The 20,937-nt window shown below is 38.3% G+C and overlaps 2 protein-coding genes across 5 annotated transcripts in view; both read right to left on the reverse strand.

Annotated features, from left to right (window-relative positions):
- Nucleotides 1-58: 58 nt before the first annotated feature.
- si:ch211-220i18.4 (SRSF protein kinase 3) lies at nucleotides 59-9,607 on the reverse strand. The gene is made up of 21 exons (XM_057319797.1): nucleotides 9,497-9,607; nucleotides 8,318-8,436; nucleotides 7,712-7,820; nucleotides 7,537-7,624; nucleotides 7,377-7,464; nucleotides 7,175-7,281; nucleotides 6,911-7,079; nucleotides 6,305-6,378; nucleotides 6,084-6,191; nucleotides 5,235-5,245; nucleotides 4,567-4,685; nucleotides 3,961-4,069; nucleotides 3,786-3,873; nucleotides 3,626-3,713; nucleotides 3,424-3,530; nucleotides 3,160-3,328; nucleotides 2,554-2,627; nucleotides 2,333-2,440; nucleotides 1,628-1,697; nucleotides 1,053-1,145; nucleotides 59-931 (listed from the first exon to the last, which is right to left on the reverse strand). Exons 1-21 carry the CDS (start codon nucleotides 9,532-9,534, stop codon nucleotides 747-749), a joined length of 2,121 nt encoding a protein of 706 aa, XP_057175780.1. The 5' UTR covers nucleotides 9,535-9,607; the 3' UTR covers nucleotides 59-746.
- A 2,862-nt stretch (nucleotides 9,608-12,469) lies between these two features.
- Nucleotides 12,470-20,937, reverse strand: part of plxnb1a (plexin b1a) — an 81,832-nt gene continuing 73,364 nt past the window's right edge. For all 4 annotated transcript variants that reach the window (XM_057363111.1, XM_057363110.1, XM_057363108.1 and 1 more), the window contains 17 exons: nucleotides 20,271-20,447; nucleotides 20,044-20,192; nucleotides 19,853-19,953; nucleotides 19,529-19,746; nucleotides 19,272-19,450; nucleotides 18,253-18,319; nucleotides 17,451-17,597; nucleotides 17,199-17,364; nucleotides 17,005-17,108; nucleotides 16,844-16,928; nucleotides 16,341-16,513; nucleotides 16,094-16,254; nucleotides 15,866-16,013; nucleotides 15,679-15,743; nucleotides 15,506-15,581; nucleotides 15,346-15,420; nucleotides 12,470-13,915 (listed from right to left, as the gene is read on the reverse strand). In XM_057363111.1, the coding sequence (XP_057219094.1) occupies nucleotides 13,811-13,915; nucleotides 15,346-15,420; nucleotides 15,506-15,581; nucleotides 15,679-15,743; nucleotides 15,866-16,013; nucleotides 16,094-16,254; nucleotides 16,341-16,513; nucleotides 16,844-16,928; nucleotides 17,005-17,108; nucleotides 17,199-17,364; nucleotides 17,451-17,597; nucleotides 18,253-18,319; nucleotides 19,272-19,450; nucleotides 19,529-19,746; nucleotides 19,853-19,953; nucleotides 20,044-20,192; nucleotides 20,271-20,447 (2,196 nt within the window). In that variant the 3' untranslated portion in view covers nucleotides 12,470-13,810. The remainder of the gene's footprint in view (nucleotides 13,916-15,345; nucleotides 15,421-15,505; nucleotides 15,582-15,678; nucleotides 15,744-15,865; nucleotides 16,014-16,093; nucleotides 16,255-16,340; nucleotides 16,514-16,843; nucleotides 16,929-17,004; nucleotides 17,109-17,198; nucleotides 17,365-17,450; nucleotides 17,598-18,252; nucleotides 18,320-19,271; nucleotides 19,451-19,528; nucleotides 19,747-19,852; nucleotides 19,954-20,043; nucleotides 20,193-20,270; nucleotides 20,448-20,937) is intronic.

The following is a 20,937-nucleotide window of genomic DNA, read 5'->3' on the forward strand; positions in this document are numbered from 1 at the left end:
AATCATAACAAAGACATTTATACAGAATTGGAACAACTTGAAGGTGAGTCAATGATGACAGAATTTTCATTTTTGGGTGAAGTATCCCTTTAATTCTTTCAGGGCTGTTTTCTGTGATCCCCCATTTTTATACCTAAACATTATTTTCCTTATGTCTCTGTTGCCTTTAAAAAATTGTGAAAAGTACTACAAAAATAAATTTGAACTGAATTAAATTGAATGGGAGATATTTCCTTTATACAAAAAGGTATATAATGAAATGTTCTCAAACAAACAAAAATCTTCAGCATCACAAACAGCCACATCACTAAAAAAAGTGAATTCTCTATATGATTGTTGATTACAAAATCAAATGATACAGTAATATATACAAAATATCCTTAACACAAATACAACAAACATAAAAAGAACTGGGCCCAGTTGCATAAAGCACCTTAATTAAGTATGACACTTAAGGGGTGATTTCCCTTTACCAAAGACAATAGGAGAATAACTTAAGTAAAACTTAAGGTATACTTAAGGACACACTTAAGGGAAAATTACACTTAAGGTGCTTTATGCAACCAGGCCCTGACCTTTAGTCTCTTATACACAGAGAAACACTGTAACTGATGGACTAACGTATACTGCACAATGCAATTTCAAGTTTAAAGCCAAAGAAAAGGCTAAAACAGCACCATAGTACAGTACCGTACATACTGTATATATATACTATATATATATATATATCAAAGAGGAATGTATGGTTAGAGATTGAGCCAAGGATGCTTGAGACACTGAGCTGCTGTGGCTCTCCGCTCCGGTATAAAGTCTAACATTTGTAACAGGAAATCAGAAAAGAGTAACGCCTCCCTGAGAAGAAACTGATATTTCTCTACAAGCACATCGTACAGACTCCACGGGCGAAGGACAGAAATTCGCAGCAACTCGCCTGTAAAAGAAATAATGTGGGTCTATTAGGGTTTTTTTTGTGAATGAATAACACATTTACTCATGTCATAGGATGCCATTGATTTAATATGGATTTAATATGGTTTTAATATTCTACTCACCCTTGCGGTCAAAATATTCAAAGGAGAATTTGCCAGACAGAGCCACTGATGCTGGAATATTCCCCAGAAGCTCAATTATATGAGCCAGGTGATCTGCAAATGATAGCAGCTGTCAACACCTCAGGTCTTCACTTTTTTTCTAATGCCAAAGTCAAAGTCCCCGTGAACCGGAAGTTGCGATCGTTTTTACTTCTGTATTTTGACACATTTCTGAATGAAATGGAATTTCCAATGAGAAATATAGTGGGCGTGGCTTTTGTCTTTCTCTGCAATTTGATTGGATGTAGAAAACGGCCGTTGGATATTGAAATAGAACTGGCAATAGACTGACAGTTGAAGGGGAGGAGTTAACGGATGCTCCGCCCAAGCCATCTAACATACATCATTTTGATGGATAGTCATTACAGGAAGGAAGTGCATTTTCAGATTTTAACTAAAGATTATGAGGGCACACAAATTTTAAAAAGAGAATGACCCACATTGATAAACTATTTACAATAAACGCTGCAATATTTCATGCAAAAATAGGCACTGTCATTTTTTATTTCACTGGGACTTTAAGCATGATGGCTTACCTTCTTCCAAGGTGAAATTCTGCCCTGCTTTGGGTTCAAATAAGGAATCACCTGTAACAAGCTCGAATGCCTGTTGCAAAAATAACAGTAAATACATCTGAATCAAATTCATTTGTTTTGTAGGTTCAACCATAGATATATATACATAGATATCTCATTCACAGCTGTTTTAGGGGTCACTATATGTAAGTCGTCCACCATTTTGTAACAGTTAACATGTTAAAGCTTTAAAAAAATCATAGTAGGGTACTACTGGCGTTTTATGTCGTAATATTTGCAGCGTTTGATAACCACTGACCTTATTTCAGGCATTTAAGCAATTAAAAAAACTCAAAAGACTTCAAGACGATGGAGCTGGAAGTGATAAAATGCTAACTTGTTTTCAGGTTTGCCTTAAAAATTATGCAATTCCTGCAAGTGATACAGATAAAAACAAAAAACAACAACATCATGTTTGAAAGGTGAGCCCATTTCTCAGGGAATTTAAATTTTGGAAAACTCTTTGATTTCTATTGTGTGTCATGAAAGCAACTTAAAGGTTGACTCATCCAAGATGGCGGACAAGCCAACGCATCTGGAGCACTTAAATGTGCCACCTGCTCATTCATACATATCTATAGGTTTAACGGTTGTGCTAAACAGTTCTGATCAACCATTTAAAACTCTTCAAATTCCTAGCAAATGTTTCAATGCTATCAGACTTACCAAGCAGGCCACACTCCATATGTCTGCTGGAGGACCATAATCCGAACCTAGAAGAACCTCTAGTGAGCGATACTGTCTGGTCTGGATCTCTTGACAAAAATGTTTATACTGCAACAAAATGATCAAGAATGTCTTTAGAAAAGACAGGGGCTACAAAAAATGTTAAACTCACTTCCAGAGAAATACTGTATACATTGGATCATTCACACAGTGTATCTCACCACCCAACATGAGCTACCGAGGTCTGCGATTTTCACTCTGATGTTCTCCAATGTTCCAGGATTCACAGATGCTCCTGTTTAAAGGAGTAGTTGACTATAAAATTAAAATTTCATGATAATTCATTCTTGGATGTTGAATGACATGTTATATGTCTTTGTGCCAGACTATTGCTTAAAAAGTTCAGTTTGTTTGCATATCAGGGATGTTTAAATCTTTTGAAATCTACGTCATGCGTAACCTGTCCAATGCGATTGCGTAATACGTAAGTCGTGGATCGCGGAGAAAACATATTTACGCCGTATATTTATGTTTAGAAAGTATATAACTTTTTCTTTTTCTTGGAAAATAACTAATTGTTTCGCTAGACAACACCCTTATTCATCGGCTGGTGACATTTGAATTGGGATCTTAACCAACAGCCCCGTGGAGAATACCTTGGAAAGCTGTCCTCATAAGCCTCAAGTTGTTTTCAACAGAAGAAATAAAACACACGGACGGCTTGTATGACATGTGGGTGAGTGAATTATCATGACATAGTGAAAAAAGACAACAGCTGTTTACATAAATGTTACATTCATTTCACTCACATTTGATGAATTTCTTACCAGGATCCTTCATTATTGTCTCTTTAAGGGTTGAGGAGTAAGTCGCCAGAGCGCCCCCTGCAGTATGAGGCGGGGGTTGCGGCGCAAGACACAGCAGTATGTTCTCAGGCTTGATGTCTGTGTGAATGATTTTACAGTGGGTGTGAAGATAATCCAGACCTTCAAGCACCTAAGAGACATAAAGGTATTCAATCACATGGGTTAAGTAAAGTTATGCTGGTTTTATGAACCAGTTTCATGAATCGACAGCAGTACACGACTCACCTGAGTGACGACACGTTTGACACAGTTGAGAGAGAGACCTGGATTACCGAAACACATCTGCCAGCAGCTCAGGTCTGGACCCAGCAGCTCCAACACCAAACAAATATCTGCTCCATAGTTCAGACTTAAATAATAAAGCGCTCGTTTATTTTTCTTCATTTATCAGTTATTCAGTTGAATAGAGCAATGTATGAAAGGATACGAATCCCGTTCACTCCAGCTATCTTAAACTCGTCCAGTAAGTGCACTATACGTTCTTTAAGCGGGTTGCGGGCTGTGGGTCCACTGGCCTGAACAAAAAGGCAAATAATGTTGAGACAAACACATAAAGAGGTAGAGAAACAGAGGAAAAAAGGACTTACACAGCGCAGTAATTTCAGCTCATCTTGACCAGCCTGAGTAAACCCAGCGCCGCTTTTTAACACCTTCACTGCCACATGCCTGCCTGACCTGTCCAACCATGAACATAAACATAAAATCCATATAAACACACCCGCACGGGTAATATTTACACCAACATATAGCATACTAAAGTACCTGAGGTCAATACAGAGCCAAACGGTTGAAAAATAACCCCATCCCAGCTTTGACAGAACCTTGTATCTCTTATTAAATTCATCTCCCAGCTGGACCGGGTGATACCCACCTAGAAAGAGAAGAAAGAGAAGAGATAAAATATTATCAGCCCTACCAACCACCAAGAACACACTGAAAAATGGGAGTAGTGCTTAACTAAACACGAATTATCGGTAGAAGATGTAAAGAAAAATGTAAAGATTCATGATGATCTAGTTTCATTTGATTCTAAAGATGACTTCATGATGATATCCAGCCTGATCTCATGTCATTTTACGGAATACTGCTTTATTTTACACTATTTTTACGCATTTTGAAATACGGTAAAAAGTGACAAATAACAGAAATAGACAGCAAATTTACACATCATAACATGATTTCTTTTTCTGGTTTCCAAACTGCCGGAACATTACCGTTTTTACAGTGCATGCCTAACCGCCACTGCCACAATAAAGATCGTACTAAAATGAACAAGATTTTATGAATTCATATGAATTAGCCACCTTGTAAAACATTTACCATTTGTCATGAACTTCTGTAAGAATGAAATGTTATTTTCAGGCTCACCGTAGCAGTAATCTTTTGGATCTTCATGTTCTTCTGTGCAGTCTGGTTCAAGATGTTTATAACTTCTTACTGTTTCCAGCCTACAGTCCATAACTACATGAGACCTGTCCACACATACGCTATCATCTCACAGTTACATCTGAATATTCACACAGGCATAGTCACATATTTTTATTAAAAATGTGTTATATGAGGCAAAACATTTTTTATCAACATATATCATTCTAGCAATGGTGATCTGGATTACATACAACAGACTAAAAATATATGTTGTGTATTCTTAGATGATCATAAAACTTCAGTAGAGTTGGATACAGAGCGCTATCCTGCCACATTTGGCTCAGTGAGGGTCAGATAAAACCACACCACATTTAGATCTCAGCACCCTGGGCTGTGACAGTTAACACCATGACACTACAGCAAGCTCTATGGAAATATTTCCACCCTCCTTCTGTCTGTCACCACAAGGTATGAGAGCATCATGCGGGGCATTTTCTCACAGTTTTTATTAAGGCCCAACCACTGATGATGCAAGGAGCCTGGACTTTCTTGAGTTTACCGAAGCGTTGTACACTTCATTTGTACTGTTCAGCTTTGCTAATATTCTACAGAAACTGGATTCTTGTGCTCATTGTGAATAAAAACTGACTGCCCCACAACAAACATACACAACCCACGGCTGGGTCAAAAACAGACAAAACTGTTAAATTATGAATAAACCTATTGGGTTGTTTGATTCCAAAATGTTGTTTTGTTTCAAATATGGTTAAAATATGGATATTCTATTCTATTCTATTCATCATGGCAAAACATTATTATTTAGAAAATATTAAATACAATTATTATGTCATTTTAATTTTTAAAACAAAAATAATCACAACCATAGCTATTGCGCTGTAAAAGGCTCAATAAAATAATTTTACGATCAATGTAAGGTGGTTTTTGAAGCATTTTTATAGCATTACAACTGACCACAACACTCTTTGATCTTGCTCAAATAATCATTATACAGACCAAATGAAAGAGATTTTCTGTATGAAGTTGGACCTAAAGTAATATAATGCTCGACAAAATGTTTCAGCTAAATGACAAACTAAATAGGCCTAACTAGAAGAGCACAACAATTTTTACTGTAAAAAAAGCAAAATAAATTCTAAAATATCATAGCTGTACACTCACGATTTGAGGCTGGTCTTAAATCCTTTGTTTGTTTGCATGATTTCATCAGAAGTCTAAAGCTGCTGAGATACTCCTTTTTTTGCTTTATGCTGAATGTGGTTTCCACTAAACCACCTTCCACAGACTTCTCTCTCTCTCTCTCTCTCTCTCTCTCTCTCTCTCTCTCTCTCTCTCTCTCTCTCTCTGTGTGTGTCTCTAGCTTGTCATCTACAGCGTAACAAACTGATGTTGTGAGCAACGTGGCTGTGCTTCTGCAACTAGATGAGGAAATNCAGTTCTGATCAACCATTTAAAACTCTTCAAATTCCTAGCAAATGTTTCAATGCTATCAGACTTACCAAGCAGGCCACACTCCATATGTCTGCTGGAGGACCATAATCCGAACCTAGAAGAACCTCTAGTGAGCGATACTGTCTGGTCTGGATCTCTTGACAAAAATGTTTATACTGCAACAAAATGATCAAGAATGTCTTTAGAAAAGACAGGGGCTACAAAAAATGTTAAACTCACTTCCAGAGAAATACTGTATACATTGGATCATTCACACAGTGTATCTCACCACCCAACATGAGCTACCGAGGTCTGCGATTTTCACTCTGATGTTCTCCAATGTTCCAGGATTCACAGATGCTCCTGTTTAAAGGAGTAGTTGACTATAAAATTAAAATTTCATGATAATTCATTCTTGGATGTTGAATGACATGTTATATGTCTTTGTGCCAGACTATTGCTTAAAAAGTTCAGTTTGTTTGCATATCAGGGATGTTTAAATCTTTTGAAATCTACGTCATGCGTAACCTGTCCAATGCGATTGCGTAATACGTAAGTCGTGGATCGCGGAGAAAACATATTTACGCCGTATATTTATGTTTAGAAAGTATATAACTTTTTCTTTTTCTTGGAAAATAACTAATTGTTTCGCTAGACAACACCCTTATTCATCGGCTGGTGACATTTGAATTGGGATCTTAACCAACAGCCCCGTGGAGAATACCTTGGAAAGCTGTCCTCATAAGCCTCAAGTTGTTTTCAACAGAAGAAATAAAACACACGGACGGCTTGTATGACATGTGGGTGAGTGAATTATCATGACATAGTGAAAAAAGACAACAGCTGTTTACATAAATGTTACATTCATTTCACTCACATTTGATGAATTTCTTACCAGGATCCTTCATTATTGTCTCTTTAAGGGTTGAGGAGTAAGTCGCCAGAGCGCCCCCTGCAGTATGAGGCGGGGGTTGCGGCGCAAGACACAGCAGTATGTTCTCAGGCTTGATGTCTGTGTGAATGATTTTACAGTGGGTGTGAAGATAATCCAGACCTTCAAGCACCTAAGAGACATAAAGGTATTCAATCACATGGGTTAAGTAAAGTTATGCTGGTTTTATGAACCAGTTTCATGAATCGACAGCAGTACACGACTCACCTGAGTGACGACACGTTTGACACAGTTGAGAGAGAGACCTGGATTACCGAAACACATCTGCCAGCAGCTCAGGTCTGGACCCAGCAGCTCCAACACCAAACAAATATCTGCTCCATAGTTCAGACTTAAATAATAAAGCGCTCGTTTATTTTTCTTCATTTATCAGTTATTCAGTTGAATAGAGCAATGTATGAAAGGATACGAATCCCGTTCACTCCAGCTATCTTAAACTCGTCCAGTAAGTGCACTATACGTTCTTTAAGCGGGTTGCGGGCTGTGGGTCCACTGGCCTGAACAAAAAGGCAAATAATGTTGAGACAAACACATAAAGAGGTAGAGAAACAGAGGAAAAAAGGACTTACACAGCGCAGTAATTTCAGCTCATCTTGACCAGCCTGAGTAAACCCAGCGCCGCTTTTTAACACCTTCACTGCCACATGCCTGCCTGACCTGTCCAACCATGAACATAAACATAAAATCCATATAAACACACCCGCACGGGTAATATTTACACCAACATATAGCATACTAAAGTACCTGAGGTCAATACAGAGCCAAACGGTTGAAAAATAACCCCATCCCAGCTTTGACAGAACCTTGTATCTCTTATTAAATTCATCTCCCAGCTGGACCGGGTGATACCCACCTAGAAAGAGAAGAAAGAGAAGAGATAAAATATTATCAGCCCTACCAACCACCAAGAACACACTGAAAAATGGGAGTAGTGCTTAACTAAACACGAATTATCGGTAGAAGATGTAAAGAAAAATGTAAAGATTCATGATGATCTAGTTTCATTTGATTCTAAAGATGACTTCATGATGATATCCAGCCTGATCTCATGTCATTTTACGGAATACTGCTTTATTTTACACTATTTTTACGCATTTTGAAATACGGTAAAAAGTGACAAATAACAGAAATAGACAGCAAATTTACACATCATAACATGATTTCTTTTTCTGGTTTCCAAACTGCCGGAACATTACCGTTTTTACAGTGCATGCCTAACCGCCACTGCCACAATAAAGATCGTACTAAAATGAACAAGATTTTATGAATTCATATGAATTAGCCACCTTGTAAAACATTTACCATTTGTCATGAACTTCTGTAAGAATGAAATGTTATTTTCAGGCTCACCGTAGCAGTAATCTTTTGGATCTTCATGTTCTTCTGTGCAGTCTGGTTCAAGATGTTTATAACTTCTTACTGTTTCCAGCCTACAGTCCATAACTACATGAGACCTGTCCACACATACGCTATCATCTCACAGTTACATCTGAATATTCACACAGGCATAGTCACATATTTTTATTAAAAATGTGTTATATGAGGCAAAACATTTTTTATCAACATATATCATTCTAGCAATGGTGATCTGGATTACATACAACAGACTAAAAATATATGTTGTGTATTCTTAGATGATCATAAAACTTCAGTAGAGTTGGATACAGAGCGCTATCCTGCCACATTTGGCTCAGTGAGGGTCAGATAAAACCACACCACATTTAGATCTCAGCACCCTGGGCTGTGACAGTTAACACCATGACACTACAGCAAGCTCTATGGAAATATTTCCACCCTCCTTCTGTCTGTCACCACAAGGTATGAGAGCATCATGCGGGGCATTTTCTCACAGTTTTTATTAAGGCCCAACCACTGATGATGCAAGGAGCCTGGACTTTCTTGAGTTTACCGAAGCGTTGTACACTTCATTTGTACTGTTCAGCTTTGCTAATATTCTACAGAAACTGGATTCTTGTGCTCATTGTGAATAAAAACTGACTGCCCCACAACAAACATACACAACCCACGGCTGGGTCAAAAACAGACAAAACTGTTAAATTATGAATAAACCTATTGGGTTGTTTGATTCCAAAATGTTGTTTTGTTTCAAATATGGTTAAAATATGGATATTCTATTCTATTCTATTCATCATGGCAAAACATTATTATTTAGAAAATATTAAATACAATTATTATGTCATTTTAATTTTTAAAACAAAAATAATCACAACCATAGCTATTGCGCTGTAAAAGGCTCAATAAAATAATTTTACGATCAATGTAAGGTGGTTTTTGAAGCATTTTTATAGCATTACAACTGACCACAACACTCTTTGATCTTGCTCAAATAATCATTATACAGACCAAATGAAAGAGATTTTCTGTATGAAGTTGGACCTAAAGTAATATAATGCTCGACAAAATGTTTCAGCTAAATGACAAACTAAATAGGCCTAACTAGAAGAGCACAACAATTTTTACTGTAAAAAAAGCAAAATAAATTCTAAAATATCATAGCTGTACACTCACGATTTGAGGCTGGTCTTAAATCCTTTGTTTGTTTGCATGATTTCATCAGAAGTCTAAAGCTGCTGAGATACTCCTTTTTTTGCTTTATGCTGAATGTGGTTTCCACTAAACCACCTTCCACAGACTTCTCTCTCTCTCTCTCTCTCTCTCTCTCTCTCTCTCATTTGAACTGAAGCATGACAAAACATTTTGACTCGCATTAAAAAACAGAAATAGGTCGAAAATAGACTCTTGAACGAAAAGAAGTTGATGAACATCAAATTCTAAAGAAACCACAAGGAATTTAAAAGAGCGACATTGCTCAATAGTATTTTTAATGAATTCAAAATAAAAATGGGCGTGTCTGTTACCGTATTTAGGGCAGTAAATATTCTGCAGGATTTGGAATGGAATGTAAAACTCAAACATGGTATCACCGTCTATAAAAAGACATTAACATCATCACGTGCCATTCAGTTTGGGGTGTGGGTTTCTGTCTGCATTGTCTTTAAAAACAGCGTGTAAAAATAGCCACCAGTCAGATAGAAAGAGACAGACAAGACAGTAGCTCTCTGTGGTTGACACATTATTAAGACACCCAGTGATTAGTTCTGCTGATGTGATTTATCACTATAGAGCCAGGATTATTTAGTATTATAGACCGTTTCATCGGATGTGCGCGCCTGGACTGCAGTTAACTTCCGGTCTTGTGTTTAGTGTCTAATAACAATTTATATTTGATTTAATTTATGTTAATATCAATTTATATTATTATTTTATTGTATAATAGTTGTTTTAAATAAACGATTTGTTTAATTTTGTTGTATGTTCATTTGATTAAATAAACAATTTGTTGAATGTGTCCTGTGGTTATGACGCATTTAAAGAAACCTTATGGTACATTGACATCTAGCGGTTGAGCCTGGTATAGCAGTCTACATTCAAAATATTGTAGAGAAGTTTGGCAAACAAAGGATTCTTCACGGTTTCTTTTGCTTGTTATCAGAAATAATCTACAGGCACTCACTTACAGTATTTGCGAATGTGCACAGGAAGTGAAGGGCAGTAACGTTTGTTAATGTTGTCACTCTGAATGCATTTAAATTCATTTAGATAGATCTTTCAATGTTAATTCTGGCAAAGAAGTACAAAATTCTCAGAATATTTTATAAAAGCCCTTATTCTACTCGATCATGCACAGAAGCACAGTTGAATCACAATGTAAAGACTCATTAAAGCTGCTCTCATTTTACAGTTTTAATGAATGAAGTTCACATTCCTTGTGCAGTCCTCCCACGGGCTTTGAGCTCTAAATGCAGTACAAAATTGCATCATGCGTGTATAAATAATCCCTGTCTATTCTCATCCTGCCAAATGCTATAGATCAGATCTTGCTATTTTACTTGAAATGATTTCCAGGGCCAGGAGGTCAAAAACAAAGATGGTAAATGAACAATCGGCTAACAACAGGGCAGCCATGAAATACATTGATATAATGTTTGTCTTTAGATCTGCTGCTCCATGTCAAAAGCGGTTGTTAGTGTAACGTTTACTATTGTTGCCACACGCTAAGAGAAAAGCATATAGTAGTTTTTATTGAAACTTCATAAATGTATTTGGCTAGAATTTGAATTGTCTATTTTGATTTCGTGGTGACTTTAGGACCCAAATACACATCATCCCTAGATGGATCAGTCATCAATCTGACTACAGCTCTCTCCTGACAGGATTGAAAATATGAGGATAAATATACACTGTCTCCTGCTGTCCGACAGAGGCTGATTTTAAATCGGGCACAGCGGCAGATGTCCAAATCCTGAATGACAGCTAAATGTATCCTCCAAATATCCTAAAATGTATTTTAGGGTGGAACACAGAATGTTACATTAGTTAATGCCGTTGAATGTTCATATTATGTATGAATCACCTGCCATATTTCTCCTCTTCCACAAAGAAACAAAGTCATAGGAGTCTGATTGTCTGAATAATGACAGAATTTCAATTATTAAGTAATCTATCCCTTTAATGCACAGATTTAACCATTCTGTTGAACAGTTTATTACAGAACAGCTGACACAAATCGACATTTGCCTCAGTCTAAGTGTTTAAGAAACATTTATGACAGCACATTTTATTTACAGAAATGTGTGGAACTGCACGGGTAAAAAGAGCAAGTTAGAGATAAAACAATGAACAATATAGCTTCAAACAGCCGGCGCGTCCCGTGCAAGACAAAATCATCAGTTGTGTATCATACGAACATAACAGCCAGCACAACAGTGAACTCCAGCGAAAAAAAGACATCGGCATGAATCCGAGATCGAACCAAACTCAAAAAAATGTAGAAAAGAAAATGATGTTTTTATTTGGAGGGCGGGTCAGAATTTGGTCTGTACATCAATCTGCCGTCAGCAGCCAATTGAGCATAAATTAAATAAATAAATATATAGAAGTCAAACGTGTAAGCAATGCTCAGTGTAACAGGTCTGGCAGCAGCTGCGTTTAGTTTACACGTGTAAATTCAGTGTTCACGAAACGTTAAAACACAGATAGCCAATAGATCACTAAAAATAAAACGGCTGTATGATCATAAATGCAAAAACTGCTCAACAAAACATGCGACTCCAATGCCAGTCGTTGTGTTTTGGTAGCTGGAAGCTAATGTGGCTGTTGTAAGGCAGTGTATAAACTATCAGACTTGGACCAGAAAGACACCTGCTACCCAACATCTTTCAAAATACAGCAACCATCTTAAAGGGACAGTTCGCCCAAAAATGAAAAATCTATCGTTTACTCACCCTCAGATTGTTCCAAACCTGTCTACATTTATTTGTTCTACTGAATGCAAAGGAAGATATTTGGAAGAATGTCAGTAACCGGGCAGATCTCGTCCCCCATTGACTCCCATAGTATGTATTTTCCCTACTATGGCAGGTAATGGGGGATGAGATCTGTTTGGTTACTGACATTCTTCCAAATATCTTCCTTTGTGTTTAGCAGAAAAAATGCATTTATACATGTTTGGAACAATCTGAGGGTGAGTAAACAATAACAGAATATTAATTTTTGGGCGAACTGTCCCTTTAAGCGGGAACGGTTTGTGCTTACTAAAATAGGATCCTGTGATCTTTTTTATCCTACTAGTATTGTACAATTTCCAAACAATAACCATTTGTGTAAAAGGCAATAAAAAAAGAATTTACTTGATCGTGACCATGTATGAATTTGGTAGTTGAACCTAATTTGTATTGCCAATAAAAACCTAATAATCAAATCTCCAAAATCTGTGAGCACAATAAATTTGAAAAAAAAAAAAAACATAAGAAAATTTAAAAAGTTTGAATGAAAAGATGATCATGATCACACATTAAAAAAACGACTTCAGTCGTGTGCAGGGATGTACCGTAGATGTCTACCCATTAAAACAGCCAGGTAAACATTTTTTTACCGATGTAAGCCAACAAAAACAGCAGAACAGCACACATTAACACTGAAGAAATAAACCGTTAAAGACTATGTCAAATTTACATCCGGCGCACGTTACATGGCAACCTATTTACCTAAATCAAGTGTGTTAATCGGGTTAACCTTCCATTTACATAATCGGCAATAAAACATGACTTAAAAACAGATTGACACGTGCCACATGCATGTGAGTATCCATGCATGTTAATGTATATAACACTGTTATCTATGCCATATGACAGCAGCGCATAAGGCTCTGTAAGGGTGAGGTTCCTTAAACCAGTGTTTCTCACAAACAAACAAAGCAAAACAAAAATGTTCTGGATAAAAACAATGCATCCACCAGTCACAATTCAGAGCAGTTTTTAAAAGATGACAACATTGTCAATTCAGACGTCCTTTACAGTCCAACCTTCATTATTAGAAGCTCTTATTATTAAGACATCGGGTGTGGCAATGCACCAGCCGGCAGTTTCGCAGTTCGTTTTTTTTCAAACCTTTCAAAACATTTTGAGCAAAGTGCACGAGGGACAAGCATATCAGACACTTCTTTAGACACCGGAAACATCCCACCGAGAGGAACAGGAGATGTCTGTGCTGGGCTGTGGAACGTTTCGTGAACGCAATGAGCCAATGAGCGAAGAGAAACAACTCTACAGACCAGCAACAGTGTACGTATGTGCGACATCTACGGCAGATCTACGAATGCTGTGTCTTCAACATCTAAGATGTGTCTCTGTGTTCTTCTCAGGATCCTTCATCGCTCTGAAGTGCAGGAAGTGAGAGTTCATTGCTCCGGGCAGTGTCTCTGCTCTCTCATTGGCTTCGTCTCTCTTCCAGTCTTTTAAAGTGTTCGTCTGGGGTCACAGGTCAAAGGTCAGTGACTTTATTCTCAACAGCTGCGGCGATCTGTTGGAGTCTGTATCCCAGCTGCATCTTCTGAGCTGTGGAGTCCTCCTCTAATGCTGTGATGATCTGAAGAGAGATCAAAAATAAAGATTCATTGATTCATTCAAGTTGTGTTTACAAACTTTAGACATTTTTTTCTTACCTTAAAGGGATAGACCATTGACTACACTGATACTACTAGAGTAGAAAAAAGACTACTATGGTAGTCAATGGTGCCCCAGAACGGTTTAATTTCCCACATTCTTTAAAAAATGTAAAATATTATTCATGTTGGAACAAATGTTTCATTTTTGGGTGAACTGTCAATTTAAGGATATGCAGAACATTTAGTTCTTCTGATGTATATGAATAATGCTAACACAACACTCATGTTATATTTGTTAACATTGTTACATTTGTTAATATTAATGTCAATGCATTAGCTATCATGAACTAACAATGAACATTACTTCTACAACATTTATTCATCTTACAAAAAATTGTGCTTCAACTGCATAGAAATCCTGTTGCTTGAGGTGCTTAAAGCCAAAACTAGCAAAAAAAGAGGTTGTTTGAGGAAGTATTTTTACTTAAATGAGTGTTTTTATTTTGGAAAATCGTTTACTTGACTACATTATAAAGCATATATCATACTTTTTACCCCACTACATTTCATAAACAAATGTTTTTTTTAACCTTTTAACACTGAAGTACATTCAAATCTAGCACTTTCTTTTTCATAGTATTTTTTACTAGATTTTCAAAATGTACTATATTATGTACATATTATTGTATGTAATTTGTTGTATTAAAGTTATAAAATGTAAAAAAAAACGTATTTATGAATTGTAGTAGAGTAAACTAATGATATACGCTTTGTAAGCTAGTGTAGTAATATTTACCAAAGTAAAAACACTCAAAAAAAGTAGATACTTGAAAAATGTAACAGTAAATATACTTCACAACTACACAACTCTAATCGCATACAGTACTAAATTAAATCCTGACTCAAAAAAGTCTTACCAAAAATCTAACAAAAATAATTTTATAAATTGTATGGTGCCCCAACTTGTCACACAAAAAGATATAATCAAATATTTACAAACACGTGAGGGGTGTACTCACTTCTGTGAGATACTGTATCTATTTATTCACGTCTGCTCCTGTGAGTTTGTGATGACAGTGCTTCACTAATTAGGACTTTAATCCAAAAATGTGCACATTTGTGTTAATTTAGATATACTGACACACGTTTACTTCACATCTCTTTATACAGACCCATCATTTCTATTCATTTTTCATTAAAGGATGTGATATGATGAGTTTGAAACTCCGTTCAGCTTGTTTCTTCTGCTATTAGCGCAAATGTCATGCCGCTTTCTCCTGGGTCCTAAAGTACACCGTATTTCTCACAACACACGCAGACAGATGATTGATTGAGATGTTGTGTTTATATGAAAATCTGATTTACGATGTTTATGACCGCTCATCACAGGCTTACCATCAACAAGTCTTACCTGATCATAGTATTTGTTGATATACTTGTATAACTCATGCAATGCCACCAGATGATTCACTTCATTCGAGTAGTTCTGCAAGACAAGCACAGCCGTGTGAACATAAATGCACAAACTTTAAAAATGATCATCTTAAATGCTGTATCCTGCAAACACTTACCCTGGAGAGTTCAGCTAGAGCCGAATTCATCTCTTGGTCACTGACGGGAATGGTTTGTCTTATATCGGAATAATATCTAGTGAAACATAATCATCAAGCTAGCGTGAGTACAATAATAATGTAATTACACGTTAATAAACACATTCGCTTCTATTTTGAATATAAACGCTCACCTTTCCACCATTTGTTTGTAGCGTGGGATATCACGAGCATACAAAAGCTTATTGATTGGGGAATCCTGTATGTACAGGACATGAAACAAAAATAAAGCAAACTCATTACCACCTGAACCTTTTAACATGCAATTGTATGGCTGATTAGGACTGGCCGTCTCTTTCTGCTTTATTCTGATTGGCTCACCCTGCCCAGTTTGTGGTCGGCGATGGTGCAGGAATCCATGAAGGTCTGAGCGATGACTGACAGCACCGCGTCGACATTATCAGAGGCGTGAACGTCAAAAATGAACGGAGGGTTCTTCAAAATATTGATCCAGAATCGCAGCGGCAAACTATAAAATACAACCGAAATACAATAAGCTGTGAACCCAATGACCCAGAATGCTTTGCTCATACAGTTCAAAACTCCCACCTGTTTGTTTTCCATATGTGAATAGTCTCAGGGTCTGTAATGTTGTGCTGTGCGGCCTGGTCATCCAACAAATCGAAGAAGTATTTGACAGCCAGAGGAACCGGTCGACTGGTGCTCAAAATCACAGTGAACAAATCATCCACAAACTTCTGCAGTGTACCCTAAAAACACACAGAGAGAGATGCAGCGCTTGCGATTTGACATTAAGGGTGTGCTTTTAAAGTGGCGGTCGGTCTGTGTGCCGTACCTTCACAGACAGCAGTCGCGTGAGGTAGATCTCAGGTATAGCCTTGGCTCTCTCACGGTCTTTATCTCTCAGACTGCCCCGTCTGTGTTTGGGTAAATCTGACTCCTCGTTGGCCTTCACCAGGTGCCACTGTTTTACTCCTTCATCATCTCCATCTTCCAACATTGGAGTCTCTGAGAGAGAGAGAGAGAGAGAGAGGAAGAGAAAATGTTGGTCTGTTTTAGGGTCGGACTGTATGTTATTACTATTTAAAAATCCGATCTGAGCGATAAATCCGTATTGAGCGTTTAAAGGTCCAGTGATCTATTGACAGAAATGCAATATAATCTACATAACTGTCTTCAGAGGTGTATAAAGACCTTACATAACGAAGCGTTATGTTTTTAATACCTTAGAATGAGCTATTTCTATCTGAGCCATTGGCTGCAATTCGCGACCCTACCACTAGATGCCGCTAAAGTTCATACACTAACTGAGGCTGAAACGCAGCTCACGAGACTCACTCTCTCCTGGTATGTAGTCATGGCTGTCGTGGTGGATTTGCTTGGACTGTCTGGACACCAGCGTCACTGTGGCACCATCGGGAACCTGCAGAGACAGAAAATGTGTCAATCGAAAACGCATTTTACTCCCAGAAAACCCTCAAAATTAAAGCTCGAAAGACCTTGTAGTGCTGTAAAGTGTTAAGACGTTTCCAAGACCCCTGAGTCACCGATGTCAAATCCTGATCCGACAGTATCAGATGACCGGCCATTCCTGCCCTCCATTCTACAACACGCACACAAACAGCAGACATTAGTTTCTTCTCACGACTGCATCGAGGTCTTTAAGCATCATATCAGCTCTGTTAAATCTTACCCAGATGAACAGAGTCTGGAGCGGGTCTCTGGGAATATGACGTCCCCTTGCACGTCTGTTCCAGGATCTTCTCCTTCACCTGAGTGATGGTGTCACAATCCAAAACTTTGGTGGGGACCGGTTGAGTCTCCGTGGTGCCTCCGCTGCTCAGCAGAACATTCAGAGTCTATGGAACAACATTGAAACATACAGTCATTAGTTCGACCAGGACATTTTATTGTCACGTTATGTCATCAGATGAGTCTCTCTCACCAGCGTGCGGTACTCTATGTCTTCTCGCAGGAGTCTGTTGTCGTTCAGCGTGTATTTAGCTTTGCCTGTAACGGCGTCCACGGGCCCTTTATCCACCTGATGCTTTATGGCTCTGAACAGCATGTAGAACGCCTCGCCTGCCGTGTCCTGCCACGTAACAGATAAAACACCTCTAAATATAACACAATACGTGGACCACAAAACCAGTCATAAGTAGCGCGGGTATATTTGTAGCAATAGCCAACAATACATTGTACGGGTCAAAATTATGCTTTTATGGCAAAAATCATTAGGATATTAAGATCATGTTCCTCGAAGATTTCCTACCATAAATATTTCAAAACTTATTTTTTTGTGAGTGGGCGCAGCAAAATCACGAACAAAAAAACTTGACTCGCAGCTAAACGCTCTTTGGGAATTACCCACTCAAGTTTGGTATCTACGTAAAGTTTAGAATTTCAGCTGTCGTGTTCATCTACTCTCCACAACGTCATTACAGCGTAAGCCAATAGAGTGCGTTAAAACAAACCTGTTTCTTTTTATTTTATCTTTTTATTCAACAACCTGCTACAGTTCCTCTGATGGACAACTTTAAAGGCCATTTTCTCAATATTTAGATTATTATGCCCTCTCAGATTCCATGGTTTTAAATAGTTGTATCTTGGCCAAATATTGTCCTATCCTCACAAACCATACATCAATGAAAAGCTTATTTATTCAGCTTTCAGTTGATGTATAAATATGACATACGAACCATTTGGATTTAAACCGAGTGTGAAGAAAACACAAAGAAACCACTAACCCTCAGGAAAGAGTACAGGCAAATCGACATCCAGTTAGTCAACAGCTTCTCCACCACAGACTCAGTCCTGTTGAAGAGTCAATCCAGCTCAGAATCAATCATGTTAGCTAATGCATGAACATATATGCCCGGTTTCACAGATAACGTTTAAGACTAGTCCCAGACTAAAATGAATGTTTGACCTGTCTTAACTGAAAAAACCTTGACATATCTTAAAATATGGCCATTGTTTTGTCCGTAGACTGTATAAAATATGGACGTAGTGTCCGTGACGTCACCCGTAGGTTTATGAAGAATAAAAATGAAGCCTAAAGTAGGCGGAGCGGTCGTCGCCATCTTGGCATCGCGCGTCACTCCCAGATAATCGAAAATGGGCAAAGAGGCGGGACGTGGGTGGAGCTGACGTGTCTGGTTGCTGAAACAAACCACGCCCGCCAAGGTCGACGTATTGGCGGTTGACATTTAAACGTTTACAGCGGTTTACAGCTTACTCTTGAGGTAAATTACCTGAAACTACACAAAAAATGTGCATGTGACAGCTAAACGGACACCTGTCACTCAAGTGGCCACGCCCTTAATTATGCAGAATTTTAAGGCTTAATATAATCTAAACAGATGAGTTATAAAAAAATTCACCCCCCTCACAGTTGTCATGAAGGGCAAAATTACCTATATAGACCAAAATAATGTTTTTTTGTGCTGTAAAGTTGGCCATTTTAACATGGGGCTCAATGAGATTCTGCTCTGTTTTGGAGCCATCCTCTAGCGGCCAGTCGATGAATTGCAGTTTCAGTCACTTCCGTGTTGGTTTCACGAGAGAGACCACGAGAAGATTGCCCCTTGCTTTTTTCTCAAGATGCAAACCAGTAATGTTCTTTTAAGGTATTTTTTATAAAAGTGCCTTTAATCTCCTTATTTAACTAAGGTCTAGTCCTGGCTTAGGCTAAGCCTCGTCTGTGAAACCGGGCCATAGAGCGACAGTGAAAAACAGACTCCTCCGTGACATGAGGTGTGCTGACCTGCGCAGCATGAGTTTGGGGTTCTTAGTGGTGTACTGCTCCACCAGGTGACTCAGTAGAGTTTTTAAGATATCTGTGAAGTATTCCAGCTTGCCATGTAGCGCCACCGTCAAGAGGGAGGCCACGTACGCCCTGTCCCTCGGAGAGAAGGTCCGCTGGGCTTCCAGAGTGTGAATGAACTGTACAGACATGCATAAACAGATGAAGACCTCAAAAAACGTCTTCACGGTACATTTTTCTTCTCAGGTGAAGCTTACCTTGGTGAGGAACAGTTTGCTGTTGAGAAGGTTGGAGAGCTGAACCAGGCCTTGCTCCACGGTGGCCCGGCGACAAGTCGGAACATCAAGATCGCGCCTCAGTGGTGAATCTCTGTGACCGGGGAAAAAGATCCTCTCGGAGTATCTACGATAGTCCAGGAACGGAATTCCAGATCCCATCAGATCGCTGGATACATCCATCATCTCAGTCATGAGATCTGCATATAACACACAAGCACTTTATCATCCGCAAATAGCTTTAGACAAAAAAATCTGCCAAATCCATAAATGTAATGTAAATGTTTACGCGTGTCAGCGCCTGACCTGTGAATTCCTTTTTACAGCGGTCTCGGACACTCGTCTCCAAATTCTCCAGCTGGATCTGAACTTTCTTATAGTCTCGTAGCGCCTGTTTGCTTTTCCTCCTGTTCATTTTTTTTATTCATTACTTAATATACATTAACTGTACACTATATGTCCAACATCAGAAAAATAATGTGTCTGTGTGAACTAACCTGTATATGAGGACGATAACCAGCACAATAAGAGCCACGATAGAGGCTCCCACCCCAACTCCCACCTGAGCCTCCAGAGGGAAAGTGGCCTGACCCTGAGAATCATACTGCAGCCGACCCAGAGAGAAGTTCAGATTGCCCATCCTCACCTATTCACGCATAAAACAGTTCTTTATTCACGTGAAACATCACAAATCATTGAGGTTTCAGATGTAAGGTTGACGTACAGTGAATTCTGGGAGCGCGTCATTGGCGTCTCGTTTTTTAGAAGCTGACACTGGTGGCTGCTGTGCTGGAGGCTCACAGTACAAGTGATTCCTGGTTAAAGTCTTCACGGCGCATTCTCCATCCCCGATAAGAGCGACTACCTCTTCCTTAGACATGGCCAGGTCCAAGTTCTCCCCCTGGAGAAAAATAAAAACATGACAAATGTAAAGCTGCAGAATTCCTTATTATTCTACACAGAAGTAAAACGAGTAAAAAATAAGTTTACAAATCCCTACATTTTTATATTCGATACACACGATAGTTTGTGAATGTAAATAACTGTTGCCTTTAAAGGGACACTCCACCCAAAAATGAAAATTCTGTCATCACTTATTCACCTTCGAGTTGTTCCAAATCTGTATAAATGTCTTTGTTCTGATGAACACCGAGAAAGATATTTGGAAGAATGCTTATAACCAAACAGATCTTGTCCCCCATTGACTCCCATAGTAGGAAAAATTACATTGTCATTTTTTTTAGTTCTGTTGAACACAAAAGAAGATATTTTGAAGAATGTAGGACAGCAAACAGTTCTGGGGCACTTTTGACTACCATTGTATTTTTTCCTACTATGGGAGTCAATGGGCGTCGAGATCTGTTTGTTATAAGCATTCTTCCAAATATCTT

The sequence above is a fragment of the Triplophysa rosa genome, linkage group LG21, assembly GCF_024868665.1.
Source record: "Triplophysa rosa linkage group LG21, Trosa_1v2, whole genome shotgun sequence".
In the NCBI taxonomy this organism is placed as follows: Eukaryota; Metazoa; Chordata; class Actinopteri; order Cypriniformes; family Nemacheilidae; genus Triplophysa; species Triplophysa rosa.

Coding starts and splice junctions, on each gene's coding strand:
- si:ch211-220i18.4 (XM_057319797.1), bottom strand. CDS start 9,534: ATGCAAACAAACAAAGGATTTAAGACCAGCCTCAAATC. Junction 3,874..3,960: donor TGGCTCTGTATTGACCTCAG/GTACTTTAGTAT, acceptor ATGGTTGGACAG/GTCAGGCAGGCATGTGGCAG. Junction 1,146..1,627: donor GAATTTCACCTTGGAAGAAG/GTAAGCCATCAT, acceptor TATCATTTGCAG/ATCACCTGGCTCATATAATT.